Consider the following 15,470-nt stretch of genomic DNA (forward strand, 5'->3'; position numbering starts at 1 on the left):
CGAAGTTGATCTTGTCTTCCTTTCTTTACTTTCCAGTGTCATTCGGAGGAGCGGCTGCACTTTTTCTAGGTTTCAGCTTTTGGTCACTGCTTTTGGGTTTTGAGGAAACCTTAAAATATATTTTTGATTCGTTGCGGACTTACTTAAGAAAACTCAAAAATAAATTTTTCAAACAGAAGGAAACGGCGTAATCCCAAAAATAGACGCGATAAAAATGGTAGAAAATCACCTGCACTTATTATTGCGTTCGTTCGCATAAATTAGCAAAAGGAAATGGAATGTAATTCACGCACATAAATATTGTAGCACACAGAAGCAATATCTTTTGCGTAGGTACGACAATTTACAAATAATAATTAATATGTTAGGAATGTGCATTTGAATATAGGGGGGAAAATACACAATATTGGCAATCTAAAACTCACAAGTTTATTTTCTGCGGTTTTGGAAATATACGTTTTTCCCTTCTGTCATTTTGCGAACGTAGTACCTTCAACAGTTCCAGGTTTTTCTTTATGTCTTCTTGAAGTAAACTGCATCAGGTAAACAAAGAGTTCGTTGAACCAATAATAAATCGCACGAACAACATTCCAGAAGCTAAATCCCAAAAACAAAGATGCTGCACCACCAAACGAAACTAAATAGAAATAATTAGTTACGTAATTAGATTCTGCCTCCTGCAATAATGTCACAAAAATCAGTATGAACCAAGATTGTGATTCCTTTATTATCACGAACTACAATAAGGTTTTAGTTAAAGAATACTATACATGCAATAAATCGCCAAAGTTGTGGAGTCGTTGGGGGTTGATCAAACCGAAATACTCAAGCCCAATGAAGAAATTCAGATGCGTGTCTTGTCCATAGAAAAATAGAATTAGATTGTACCTTGGTAGTTACCAATTCAATTCTCAGGATCTGTACGCAGTTCTGAGTGAAAACGCAAAATTTAACCTATTATGGCATTATTGATAATTGTAAGACTTCCAACAAATTTTCCAAAACCAACACCATGAGTTTGTCGACGAGCAGATAACTTGTTCAAAAAAAAATCGAAAGAAAAACTATTTTTCATTTTAAATTAAAATATAACTTCAAATAGAAATTATCTATCCGACAGCATAATGATCCCATAAACAAGTGATTAACTAACTGACTTGGAATTTACGCAGGAAGTCATATTTTATAATTTACAAATTCCGTGCAATGTAGTGTCTGGTAGATTTCCGTAGCTGGAATTTTCTCAAGAAATTTCAGCAGCATTTGCATTTACTTGGATAACATTTCTTATTTAGTCGAAATATTATACATAACATAATATTATAATTCTGGGTGATGTTTGCAGTGAATTTGCAAAATTCATTTTACGAATGGATAGTTCCTAAGAATGATTCCTTTAATTAAGCGACCAATTTTTAATAACCGCATTTTCCCCCTTATGCCCCATGGCAAAACTAACCCGGACTTCTGAAAGTACTAATTAGGACCTGAAAGGACCAAAGGTCCCACATTGCCGCATTCGACGAAAGAAAATTACACCCACGTTTAAATGTATTTGATCTCCGCCTTAGACACAAGTAAAACAACAATTCCAATCCTCCACCAAATTTCATGTCAGTTGCTGAGAAAAACGCGACAGACAAATAGATCCTCAGTAAGAATGTTGAATGCCGACAGAGAATCTTCTTCTTTTTCTTCAGCTTTTGTCCCGTTCACAAGCGGGGTTGGCTCGTCGTGATCGGTTCCACCATTTTGTTTTATCAAAGGCCTGATCAGGATCCAATCGCGAGGCTTTCAAATCCCCATCTAGCATATTACGCCACCATTGTTTCGACCAGCCTTTTAGTCGCCTACCATCGACTTCGATGTTGCGATCAATCTTGGCAAGCGAATTCTCTTTCACAATTTTTCAACGATCTGTACAGCCCAATATTGATCCTCATTCCGGATGTGATTAGAGCATATCATGCCACTAGTTGAAGACATTTTCGGTTCAATTACCACAAGATGTCGTTCATTGTCTTTTATAGTCGGCCTATACTCAGAACCATCATCATCATCATCAACGGCGCAACAACCGGTATCCGGTCTAAGCCTGCCTTAATAAGGAACTCCAGACATCCCGGTTTTGCGCCGAGGTCAACCAATTCGATATCCCTAAAAGCTGTCTGGCGTCCTGACCTACGCCATCGCTCCATCTTAGGCAGGGTCTGCCTCGTCTTCTTTTTCGACCATAGATATTGATAGATTAGAACCATAGAGGGCGACAAAGCAGACGATATTGCGGTAAATTTTAGATTTGAGACTTTCGTTGATTCGTCGACCACAAAGAACTCCAGTTGTGAAACGCCACTTCATCCAGATTGCGTTAATGTGTGAAGCAATTTCATAACGCAGTTCTTCATTGAGACGGGATATATAAATCGCTGATAGTGCCTTTTTCATGGGGATCGGTCGTCAAAAATTCAGTTTTATTCAGATTCAATCTAAGACCATATTTTATGAGCCGAACATTCCATTTTTGGGTAAGTTGCTCCACATTATTTTTGCTATCGGACGCTTGGAAAATATCATTTGCGTAAAGCAGTATATCGCGCGCTGGACGCTGGATGTCCCGTGTGACAGTGTCCTAACAAGAATAAAGGGGAGTGGTGAGAGGACACTTCCTTGATGAACACCAACAGAGACACGAAGCGGTTTTGATACTTCGAACTTTACTTTTCGGATCGTGGCAGCGCACGAGTTCTTCTGTTGTTGTTGTTGTCGGAAAACATACCAGATGAGTTCGTGTGGCACACGACCAAACGCTTTCTCTAGGTTCAAAAATGCAATGTAAAGAGGGCGATGCTTCTCACGGTGTTTCTCCATGAGTAAGTGCTCGAGTGGGAGCGATTCCTTTCTCCGCTTCCCGGCAGCAATTCTTATAAATTTGCTTGTTGGCCAGCGTTTTATCGTCGAGAAACTTTTTGTAGTGGTGTTTCTTTTCACTGACCTTAATTTCAACATCGTCATTCCATAGCTAAGTAACTCAATTCATGAACCGCTTACTTAGTTTGATGACCCCGAGGGCTACATAGGCCGCTTTGTGGATAGTGTCTTTAATTTGGTTTCACGATTCTTCAATATTCGTAATGATTGGTAATCGCGTAAGTAAGATCATTTCTTTTTTCTTCCCACCACCATTTAATGCGCGGCGGGCTAGTGTTTTTCACGCTCTTTTATCGGTGGCTTGATTCGCAAGACGACAATCAACAGTCGATATTGCGGTGCGATGGTCTCATAGGTAACGGTTATTTAATCAGCGGCGGTGGTAAAATGTCTACTTCTTATGCGAATATAGTCGATTTGCGTTTTACTATTCCCAATATAACATGTAGGAAGATAAGACGATCTTTTGATGAATCATGTATTCATAAGTGCCAGGGCGTCCGACTATACACTCATCACCGTCATTGCAAGCTCCAAACTCCTTGCCCCATGGCACCTTTTACCTTTCTGCCTTTTCACCCACATAACCATAAGGCCACCTGCAATGATGATATAATCATCAGCAGACACGGTTTTTGTATCAACAAGTTGCGAGAAGGCATCTTTCTCGGAATCAGGTCGACCTGTATGTGGTACATACGTGGTGAAGAAGCGAGTAGTGCGATCAGCCGCTCATCAAATCGTTCGACTTTTTAATGACATCACCGAAACTCTCTGAGATGGTAATGCCAAAACCATATTGAGTATGTAGGCTATTAAACTGGAGAAATTTATAGCCATTTTTACCGCGTTCGCATTCTACTTCGCAGCTCTTGTCACCAGACCATCGGGTTTCTTTTAGAGGACATATATTGATTCGCCTTTTCTAAAGTTTTCTTGCATGTTCCTCGGTCTTTCCAGTCAGGCTGCAAATATTTATCGTGCAGACAAGTATTTGTTTTGCTCGGACTAACTTACTTATATTTTGACGCCGCTCATACATCAAGAACCTTGACCCATTCCTCGACACGACCAGAGCCCATCGTCCCGCGTCGACTGAGGTGGACAGCCTACCATTTCTCCGAGACTCATTATCACTTAATCGGATCATTTTGTTTTTAACGACATTGGATGCATTTTCTTGGTCGGCTTGTCGTGGAGCCTGTCACCAAGAGAGATCAAGTAGAATTCAGCATAGTGAAGAAAGCAAGCAGTAACTGATAGAATATGTTAAGCTGTGAAATAATATAGAACACGCAAGATTCGGACCATCAGAGCTTCCTACAAAAAACCCGCGAGGACAAGGGTCGTCTAACACAGCCAGTGAAGACACGGACGGTAAAGAAGCAAACATCCTCAACTATATTACTCAACCGAAGAGATTTGGTTGAGATCTGTCACAGGCTTCCATCATAGCGGAGACTAGAACAACAACAACGTGTCGTGGAAATCCAACTCTACATCACAAAGTCAGAAGAGAGAAATCCTAGAAAATATTTTTTTTAAGATTAGGGTCGGTTTTCGATAGTGTTTAACTCCACCTTTCACTCCTAAACACTTCCTCGCCATCAGAGAACTAACCGGACAGAGCTTGTATTCATAGCTTACATAAGGATACCAATGATAACGGGGCATATGAGGCTATCCGGCCTAGTAAGATAGCGGAGAATATCTTATAGATGGTACTCAGCAATGCGATACATATATAATTGCTGCACTGCGTGATATCCCCTTTTTAAGGTTTTGTGTGAAACAAAACCTTACTAGAATCGAGACGGTGTCTGTCTGTCCGCCTGTCTGTCTTTTTTTTTTTGTCCCCGATGGAAGGTGGAAAGCTTCAAAAGCTACCGCAGGCTCCTGCCATACGGTTATGTGGGACTCTTACCCACTAAAACCACCTCCTTCTCCTTCCACTCTCCCCGCGGGACTCCCATTTGGTATTACGTCGCGGGGCTGGATCAGAATTTATTCTGCGCTCATCTCAACATTCGTGTTCCTCTCGCGTTCATTCTTTCGGATGACTTCCTCCTGCCTAAGCTTCTTTCCGTTGGCTGCAATAACTTTTTCAACTTCGGTCCATATCCCCTTGGCTTTCACCATAAGCTCCATGATATTTTCAGGTGTAAAGTGCTCCCCGGTTGTAGCTTCTAATGTAGCCCTTTGGGTTTCGAATCTGGGGCAGTGAAAAAAGACACGTTCTGCGTCCTCTGGAATGTTTGCACACTGTGGGCAATATGGCGAATCATCACGCCCAAATCGATACAGATATGCTCGATAGCCTCCGTGTCCGCTCAAGAATTGAGTTAGGTCGAAACCTACTTCGCCGTGAGGTCGTTCGATCCATTTCCGGATATCCCATATGATTTTGTGAGTCCAACGGCCTTTTTCTGACTCGTCCCACTTCTCTTGCCATTCCGCGACAGTTTCACTTCGTGCGAACTGTCGCCGACGGGCAGGAGATTCTCCGGTGAGGTACGTTCGATCGTAAAGTCGTTGTATTTCTTTCGCCAGAATCTCAATCGGGATCATTCCTGCTATCACGCAAGCTGCTTTATTAGAAATTGTTCTGTAAGCGCAACATGTTCGGAGTACACTTATGCGATACGCAGCTCCAATCTTTTGCTTATTTATTGTATTTTCCAGTGCATCTGCCCATACTGGGGCTGCATATAGTAGGATCGAACTGACCACCCTTGAAATAAGGAGTCGACGGCTCGGCCTTGGGCCACCTATATTTGGTAGCATTCTCGCAACCAGCGCTCCGATGTTATATGCCTTGGTTGCTGCCCCCTCCACATGCAATCCGAAATTCAACCTCTGGTCAATCATTACACCTAAGTACTTAAGTGCAGGCTTGGAATAAATGGTTTGCGTTCCAACTTTGATTTTCATGGAAGTGCACTTTCTCCGCTTGGTAATAAGTACTACTTCCGTCTTATACTCTGCGAGCTGTAGACCAGCATTCTCTAACCAGGATTTAATCTCATAGACTGCTTCATTTGCATAGAGCTCGGCTTCCACGAGAAGGCGTGCAACAACCGTCACACCAATATCGTCCGCGAAACCAATTGAGGCCACACACCGTCTGTCTGTCTGTCTGTCTGTTTGTCACACCCGATTTATTCGGAAACGGCTAGACCGATTATCACGAAAATTGGTGAGAGTATGTAATCTGGTGTTCCCTTTACATGCAGTAAGTGGCGCCATCTTGTATCAAGTCTAAGGGGGGGCTCCCCATACATGTGAATGGAGGGTGCAAATTTTTTTTTCACAGAATGTAGCCATGTGGGGTATCAAATGAAAGGTCTCAATTAGTACTTTTCGAAACTTCAATATTTGATATTGGGTGAAACATAGGGGAGTAAGGGCTCAAAATACGACCCACAAAAAGTATAACAGGTCTCGTTCTCAGAACTCATCCAACCGAAAAATCTGAAAAAAATCACATTGGTGCATCTCTACGAAATCTAGGCCTAAAAATATATCCGGTTCCGATATCTGCACAAATAAAGTTAATAATAGTATATTTCCACATTTTAGAAATTTACCCGGCACCCCCCTTATGTTCATCCCAGAAGTACAAAATTTAGCATGCATATAAAGAGGAACATAGTGCACAGTTTGGTCAAGTTTGAAGAAAATCCAATTATTACTAACAAAGTTATAGGGGGTAAAACTTTACCATTTTTTGTGAATTCCGCGCACTTTACAACCCGCATGACGTCATCATCACATATCATTTCGTCAATACCACAACGAAATGAGTTGTTATGGATGGGGTCGCAAAGAATTATTTTGTTTTAGTTTTTTAATCATTTGTATGTGATTATCAATTACTCCAACCATACATGTGTGTATGTAGGTACATAGTATATGCGTGCTAATGAACTTTGCGGGTAGTGCCTAATGCAGACAGATATAAGAAGTAAATCGGAAATATGCATATGTATACAGTATTCGGAAATAGGCAGTTTGTTTGTTTAGGGTGAGCGTAATGTGTACGTATGTCACGTAGTTTGAAAAAATATAAAGGATTATGTTGGATTTGTAGCTATATACGGATAGATAAATGTGCGTTGAAATTTCTTACATAAGATAAACACAAAACCTTTATACCCGAAGCGCGAGCTTCCGGTATTCCGACTTGTTTATGTATGGAACAGGTAATGCCTCGTTGCTGTCAGTCGTGAGGCATTGATTCGCTGTCCCACACCTTGTGCATCAGTCGATGGACCACTTGGTGTAGTTGGTCACCTCCATATTTAACCAATTCGACTGTAATTCCATTGGCTCATGGCGACTTATGGTTTTTAAGCCGATGGATTGCACCGACTGTTTCTTCGCGGACCTCCAACTCGCTGATATTTTGGTTGTTGAGTAGTTCATCGAAAGTATATAAGGCTTCAACCTGCTGACTTGTTGATAAAACTTCCGCACCTGGTGCGGTTGCTCCCTGTATTTTTCGAGTTCACAGACCTGTTGGTTCTCCCAAGCTTCTTCTTTCGTCTGTGAAGTCGCTTCTCCGTTCGACGAAGTTCTTGGTAGGTCTCTGCGCATGCCCGCATTCTTTGAGAGTGCAGCATTACTCGGTATGCAGCATTTTTCCGTTCCGTTACTAGCTTACATTCATCGTCAAACCGTCAACCGTTCCGACTTTTCTTGCGACTGAGGCCAAATATGTTTGTGGCGGTATCAATAGTAACGTTCTGCAGGTGGATATGAAGATTATTTGTTGATGCTTCATCTCCAGGTCCTCTGTTGACTGTGGTTATTGCGTCATCCATTTCGCTTTTATAAGCGTTACGGCGGTCTGTATTGGGAATGGCTTCAGTATTCACTCTCACCTGATTATCAGAGAGGATTGTAGGTGGTGTTCTAATTCGAGCTCGGAGCACTATGCCAACGAAATTGTGATCCGAGTCTATATTGGCCTCCCTATATGTTCTGATATTCATCAAGGCTGAGAGTTGGTGTCGTTCAATCATCACGTGGTCAATTTGGTTGAAAGTGGTCCCAACTGGAAAGGCCCACGTATGTTTGTGGACCGCTTTTCGCGCAAACCAGGTATTTTCAACACCCATTTCGTGCGATACTGCTAACTGAATAATCCATAGTCCATTATCATTGGCGTTTATACCTCTTCATTTAATCTTTTCGTAATCTTCAAGGGAAATTCCAAAGAACATTCAGTTCCACGAGCCTGATTGTGTGGAATTACTCATTCGTGCAGAATTCTACTATCAGCCTCTATCGATCGGACAAATAAAAGTGGGAACTATACTCCCCATCGTTCAAAAAACTATACTAGGTTAGATTCGCCAATCAGTGGAGCAACCAAAAACATTGTAACATATGAAATCAGAATCAAGGTGGAGGATCTGTCTGAACAAGTAGAGAGTCTGGACAGGATTCCGCGCAACAACTGACAGTTCTCGCCAAGTCAAAAACCATGGAAGGCACATTTTGGATGATGAACAAAACGGTCTTTCGAAAGACGGTATAAAGTTGTATTATCTTGCACAGCCGATCCGGGCACATTAGGCATGTCTAAGAAAACAGCTCCTTTAAGGTTTTATTCACCCGAATGCAAGCTAGCAAGTCAATTTGAACTAATTCAAGAGTATATGAAATTCAAGGACAAGCATTTGCAACTGCCGACGGCCAAAGTCAAAGTCGTCTTGGATGCATTGATCAAAACTACTGTAATTGAGACAGTCTAGAAATGTAACTACGACAGTCATTAAAAAAATGTACCGTCAGATTGAACTCTGTTCATACGGACAGAAAGTTCCAACTGGTGTTTTGAAGATGCAGTCCAACCCAGAGTGCGCCAGTTAAACATGGTACTCCGGGATCAGACGCGCAACAATCAGGAAATTACCAGGGCCAAACTAACTATTGAATCCTTACTTGCGACTTTGTTTATTTGCATCTACTACGCTCCTACCCCTTTAAAATAACTAACTTCAGGTCACAATAATTCAATAGCACTCTGGGTCAAATGCCGTTTATACCTCAATCAAAATAATCACCGAATATACCGGTGTCACCATCGCCTATATTCACAAACGAACAACCAGAGCAGGTAAAAAACCTTATTATTAAATATCAAACGGCTGTGGATGAGGCCTCACAGTTGGCTCCAAAAATGTGATAACTGTGTGATGCTTACATGCCAGGATGCGCAGACTCCCAGAAGCGTGACCTAAAATGCTAATAAAATACCAAAAAAGTCACCTTCTTGAAACACTCTTGAGTACAAACAATAATTAGTTCAAGGGGGAAGGTATCAGTGACTGTTCCGAGGAACGGTGGATACAAAGTCTTAATGGCCGCTTGACTGTCGGTCAAAATGGTGGTGTAATGCTTGGGCTCGTATCATGCCCCAGCCAACGACAGGCTTCCAGTATCATCAGTGCTTCCGCTTTAGATACGCTTGCAAATCCTGGAAGTGGTGATCGCTGGTGATGGTGGTCGCTGATCTTAGCGACGCACGAACCGAGAAAATCCTCTCAGTCCGCTCAGACTATAACGTGGAACGCAGGGACCACCTGAGAGAAATCGAAGCAGGGGAGGAATCGCGTGGGGTCGAGGATATGCTCGATCGCCATCTTCGACAGCCTTTGTCGCTGGCGGAATTGCCATCTGCCAGTGCTACACGAAAGTGACTCCGACCTACCTGTTTGCAGAGGTTGCTTGGCGTCCGAGCCCAAGCACGCGCTTGTGTTTTTGTTCGACCTTTTTTTGAGATCGATTATTTAACAAGGTCCTTTTCATCCCGCTGGTCGACAGTACCCGTCTCCCTATTCTTCGTAATATTGCTCAGAATATACATGACCTTATGGCTTGCCAGTCCTCGCTTTTCAGGAGGCCTCCGACTTAGACGGTATCGGACTAGGAGTAATACGACTGAGACCCGCTACACCCAACTCGACGACAGTGGATTTCAAGCTAGAAACTTCTAGTCTATCCCCGGGAAGTCCATGTGGTTAATTTCAGCACAGCGGTGTTGCCGCTGGCACCGACTTTACTGCTACTTTAAGCGACTAGGTAGATTCGAGTCCATAGAGAAAGGAATACAAGTCACTAATGTCGGCAGCAAAACGAAACGGTATTCTCTTATCACGTGCCCTAAATTGCTTCCGGAGATAGTTACGACTTTCTTTTCCCAACATCAAGCAGCCACCTTCCCAACAATAATGGTAAATACCGGAGACATCCTCCTAAAGCGCACCCTGATCCTGAAGTCTGCAGTGACCGCGGAATTCTTATGAAAGGGACATCCTCTAAACGAATAACTGGCCGGAGGATGTCGAGGAAGGGTGGGAACCTCACCGGCCGCGCCTCGTACAAGATCTGAGGCGGAAGGGACGGCAATCGGGACGGTGATCCGTCGTGGATCTTCCCCTACTTGATCGCGGCACTCGGGTCCGGAGACAAACGGCTCCACGCGCACGGTCGAGCCGGTTTTTTTTTTATTTTCCAATTTAGCTCGCGTTCTGGTTTTCATTCGATAGGCCGTCGCGAATTCCTACCTAAAATCGATTTTAAAATCCGGTGCGGACCCACGCATCGGAAAAGGCACGTTGTTTTTAGTAATGAAGCGTGAGGGATCAAAGCGCTCAAAGGACCCCCCCACATTCCCGAGCCTGGCTAGCACAGAGGCGTGCAAGAATGTGTCGACCGAGAGCTTTGATAGAGCTGCAATCTTTGTGGGCGGACCTTCACGGTCAAATTTTGCCAATTTGTTTATCTTTTTGGGATAGCTCTGCCCTCTAGGTCGTTATCGGCCACTCAAGGGATCGACTTGATCTCCTATCTCCACACTTTATCATTACAAGTCGACAAGCTGTTCTTTGAGCCAATATACTATCGACCTATCTATCTTCTGAATGCAATAGGGAAGAATTTCCAGCGGATAATCAATCTATGACTGTCTATATCGAATAGTTGATAGTAGCGGTAATTTGATATGCAGAGAGTTTAGCTTCCGAAGGACTCGGTCAACCGATGAACCGACTGAAGCGCATTATGATCTAGACAGGAAAACCTTTGACGAAGGGAAAAACAAGACCCTGGTGACTGTGGACAACAAGAACATTTTCAATCCTGCTAGATAGAACTGAATCACCGAAATGCTCATTGCGGCACAAACGCCAAACTATCTGCTAAATGTAATCTTCGACTACTTCCAACAGAGAAAGCTGCTATACGATTCGAACGATTATCGAAGACTTTTAATATAAAGGCTTTCCACAGAGGTTTATCCTCGGTCCTCTGCTATGGACCTTATTATCATATATGGTATCCTTATAGTTTTTAATGGCTAAGTTAATAATGTCGCAATGTTTGCTAGCGAGACATATCTATAGGCTCAGTTTCGGTGAAGCACCTAATTTGCCTACATTTTTTTCACCTGCCCAAAATCCGATAGAGAAACTGATGCACCAGCTGAAACAGAAGCTGTAGGGAGGAGTGGAAGGGAAAGTACCTCTAGAAACGCCACGTAGCAACAAGCAATACAACAACTGAATAAGTCTGAAGCAACAAAAGATTAGTTTTTTCGGCAGGGATAGGGTGAAGAAAACATGGGTAAAAGTCCGGGATAGCGTCCTTGATTGCATGTGGCATCCATGATGAATTTCTCTCTTATGGAAGGAAAGATAATTAGACCGACAAAGAGATAGGCAGACTATTACACCCAAGCATGAATGGTATTTATATTTTTGTTAATTAAGTTAATATTGATTGAACTTGCTGCGTATTGTAGACACTGTAACATTGCTATATAAAAAATTAAATTAATATGTTAATTATTAAACTCTAAGGAATTAAGAGGTATAAATTGTAAGTGAATCTTCAAACCATCCATTCTTAGATGAATAATAAATTGACACATTGATCCATCACTCTTACCTAGCAGATCTTCGAAACTAAACACCACACTTATTCTGTTTCTAACTTTTGGTGGCATAATTTCCAAATTGAATGAAGCTTTTGTTGCAAACGTTATATTACTGCCAGCATCCCTGGGGAATAAAAGTGGAAGAGTTAATAAAATCTAAAGGGATAACGAGGGCAAAGGGAGGGGGATGAAAAACGGAACAGAAATTTCCACTGTTCGGCAGACAAAAGGTTTTGTTCTGGCATTTGCACTGCATCCCATGCCTGAAAGGGGTTTAAACAGCTCCAAACTCAATAATCCCCATACTCACCAGTTCCTCTTAATAATATTATGAACTGTATATTTCAATTCAACGCACGTCCTTGTACAATTACATAAACTCAATGACCATCCAGGCCATTTGAAGTCCAGCAAACATTCATATCCACTTGGTGAACATTTTGGGCCATCTGTAAATTGAACTTTGGTCATGAAATTATATTATTACTGCGGACCTGCTCAAATTACCTAAAAACGGATAAAAGTGAGGAATGCAGTTGCACATATCCATTGCCATTTTGCCGCGGCATTTCATGTAACAAATAGATTTGCTGAAGGCCTGGGTGGAGTAACACAAACAAATAAACGATCCCCACAATCCCCAAAACAAAAGTGCAAAGTACCGGATAATCCTCGTCAGGATACAGGCATTTTCTCTGATGCGGCGATAGGTCGCGTAGTGTTTCACTTGTCCTTTATGTGAACGAATAAAAATTAAGTTAAATATTCTGTTGTCCCAAAATGCTCTCACTTACACAGTCTCCATAATTTTGTATGTTGAAGAGACCTCGTCCGCTCTATCCATTTCGATCTCATGAGAATACACGTCGGAGAATTCATATGGAGAATGAATATCAAGCTTCAATTTTGATAATTGAGTGATTAGTAATGCACGAAAGGTCTAACTTCAATTGCAAGACTAACTCCAGCTATTTAATGAAGCTAAACCAATGGGGCAGGCTATATCTCTAGGAAAGAATAAAGGGTTTTCCAAAGCTCAGAGAAATCATAGTCCTGATTCGGGGGAAGCGATACCCGAGGAAAAAGAAAATGGTGTATGGACCAAGGCCATTCACAAAAGACAAAGAAGAATGTGAAGATGCGAACAAGGGCCGTCCTCGAAGATACTAAAGAAGTCGGAAACCGGAAGCTCGACCCGTCAGGTATGAAAGATTTTCACTTGAGGGTATCATGCTTCATATGACAGTCTATATTACTGCAAATCTGTATAACTCTGGAATAAACTTAAAGGGGATTTCTAATCAATTTCCGAAAAAATAGTAATATCCAATTATTAACGTAGTTCAGATATGGATATAGAGAGCATTTTAAGGCCTAGACATAGATTTCCCGGTTTCTAAGAATGGTTCCGTTCGCCACCCTGCCCCTTTGTGCGTTGAATGTCAAAACTGAGAACTGTTTCGAAAAATACAAGTCGAGACCCAACAAGACTAGATTCGGTGAAAGAACATCCTGAATGTATACTCTGCAAGGGAGAAAGAGCGTCGACCATCAGCACGTTGCGGACAACACCAGACGTCCAGTGTTTAGGACAGCAGTAAAGAAATGAGGTTGATACAAATCAACCTCAACCACTACGAGGCAGCGTGAAACGCACTCTCGCAGACCATCTACGAGAGAGGAGTCGAGATGGCCATAATTAGCGAGCCTTATCACAACAATTAGAGTGGTGATGAGCTACAGTCGTAACTGGCAAGGCAGCAATGTAAACATGTGGAAATCAAGCCATCCAAGAAGTGATGAAGTTTCCCGAAGTTGAATCCATCGGGGCAGAAATATTTGTCAACTTCCTATCTAGTTGCTATGCTCCACCAAGCACGACGATGCCAAAATTCGAAGAAATACTAGGTATGTTGGTCTCGGATGCAGGAAGTCGAAACCCCAAGATCATAGCGGGTGATTTCAACGCACGGCCTGTGGATTGTGGCAGTCCAACAACGAACACCAGAGTCCGTATCCTGCTCGAAACTTTCGCGAAGCTAGACTTGGTGTTTGCAAATATGAGAAATATATCCACTTTTCGTAGGACAGGGTCTAACTCAATAGTCGATTTGACATATGTGAGTACCACATAGGCGAGGAGAATGGTCTGGTTTGTCAATGAGTATTATACTCATGGCGATCATCAGCCAATTTTCGTTCCGGCGGGGCTGGCAATCAGGGCTGGTCTGTGAAAAAGTTGGAAGAGGATGCATTCGTAGAGATGCTATTTGGAGGCCACAACCCCGGTGGCTTCAGGAAAAGTAGAGCAAATGATGAGATGCATAATGAAAACCCGTAACGCTGCTATGCCGAGGCAGCGAGTTCCCACTAAAAGGCGGTCAAACTATTGGTGGAATGAACAAATCGCGGAGTTGCGGGCTGTTTTCGAGTTACAATTATTTACCAACGATCTAGAGGAAGACCAGATTTCGACGGCAACTATATGCTTCCAAGAAGTTTTGATAAGAGGCAGACCAAACCCCCTGGGGAACAGCGTGCAAGGTGGTTATGAAGAAGATGAGAAAGCGAGCACCACAACTGACCGGCCCGGATCCTCTGCTCGATACCGTAATGGCGCTCTTCGCCCCGGATAAAGGGGAGCGCAAAAACCTTGAACAAGCATAGGACGTCTACACCATACTTGTGGTAACTGAGGGGGTTCTTGCAGAAATTTTCAGGAGAATCGGTGATAATAAAGCTCCCGATTTGGTTGCTGCTAAAGCTCTTAAACTGCTGTTAAGACCAGACCGGATTATTTTATCAGTGTATTTGAAACTTGCATGGTAGAAGGTATTTTCTTCGCTCGGCAAAAACTGGTTTTGCTCCCGAAGCCCAATAAACAAGTACACTTTGGTACGATACGGATGAGGGACCTAAGCAGTACACCGTCAGTTCTCTCCTATGGAACGTGATATATAATGAGGTCCTTGCCCTTCCCGTACCAAAGAAGGCCACGACAGCAGTGGTTGTCGTCGCAAAATAACCTGAAAATGTTGAAGTGTACGTTAACGAAACCATTAGCGCCATAAAAGCGTGACCTGGGGTTGCTGATTGACGCTCAAATCAATCTCAAAGCACACCCGGACTATGCCTCTGAGAAAACAGCAAATACTAACGTATCTTTAGCGCGGATGATGACTAACACTGGGGCCCAAGATACAGTCGCAGATTACTTGTGGCCGGAGTGGTCTGCTCTAGCTATTATACGCGGCGCCAGTTTCGAAGGAAGCACTATTGTATGAGAGTAACCGGAGAAGAGTAAAATTGACTTACCGCTTAGTAGCACTAAGGGTGTGCAAGGCCTTCCGAACAATCTCAGGTGAAGCAATGTGAGTTATTGCGGGAATAATTCCGATGGACATTTTAGCAAGTGAGACGCGCTACCTACATGAGAAAAATTTAGAATGAATCCACCTAAAAAGGATACAGAATACCGAAAGGCGGCATGGCGGGAATCGCTGGAAAAGTGGCAGCAACGGTGGGATGACTCGCAAAGGGATCGCTGGACTCACACTTTGAATCCCTGTATTGAGGAGTAAATTCACCGACAACACGA

At 42.7% G+C, this 15,470-nt stretch overlaps 2 protein-coding genes across 2 annotated transcripts in view; one reads left to right on the top strand and one right to left on the bottom strand.

Annotated features, from left to right (window-relative positions):
• Nucleotides 1–291, top strand: part of LOC119657228 (sodium channel protein Nach) — a 47,137-nt gene extending 46,846 nt beyond the window's left edge. Inside the window, exon 10 of the mRNA XM_038064080.1 lies at nt 37–291. Coding sequence (XP_037920008.1) covers nt 37–191 — 155 coding nt within the window. The 3' untranslated portion in view covers nt 192–291. The remainder of the gene's footprint in view (nt 1–36) is intronic.
• A 179-nt stretch (nt 292–470) lies between these two features.
• Nucleotides 471–12,496, bottom strand: LOC119657305. Its single transcript, XM_038064204.1, has 4 exons — nt 12,380–12,496; nt 12,183–12,321; nt 11,884–11,996; nt 471–637 (listed from the first exon to the last, which is right to left on the bottom strand). The coding sequence occupies exons 1-4, from the start codon at nt 12,444–12,446 to the stop codon at nt 471–473; spliced, it is 486 nt and encodes a 161-aa protein (XP_037920132.1). The 5' UTR covers nt 12,447–12,496.
• Nucleotides 12,497–15,470: the final 2,974 nt, after the last annotated feature.

Source organism: Hermetia illucens, chromosome 1 (genome assembly GCF_905115235.1).
Source record: "Hermetia illucens chromosome 1, iHerIll2.2.curated.20191125, whole genome shotgun sequence".
Lineage (NCBI taxonomy): Eukaryota > Metazoa > Arthropoda > Insecta > Diptera > Stratiomyidae > Hermetia > Hermetia illucens.

Bases quoted from the DNA above. Each gene is read 5' to 3' on its own strand.
- LOC119657305 (XM_038064204.1), bottom strand. From the start codon at position 12,446: ATGAAATGCCGCGGCAAAATGGCAATGGATATGTGCAACTGCATTCCT. The intron at 12,322-12,379 runs GTAATTTGAGCA...TTCAATTTACAG, and splicing joins TCACTTTTATCCGTTTTTAG to ATGGCCCAAAATGTTCACCA. The intron at 11,997-12,182 runs GTGAGTATGGGG...TTTATTCCCCAG, and splicing joins AATATTATTAAGAGGAACTG to GGATGCTGGCAGTAATATAA.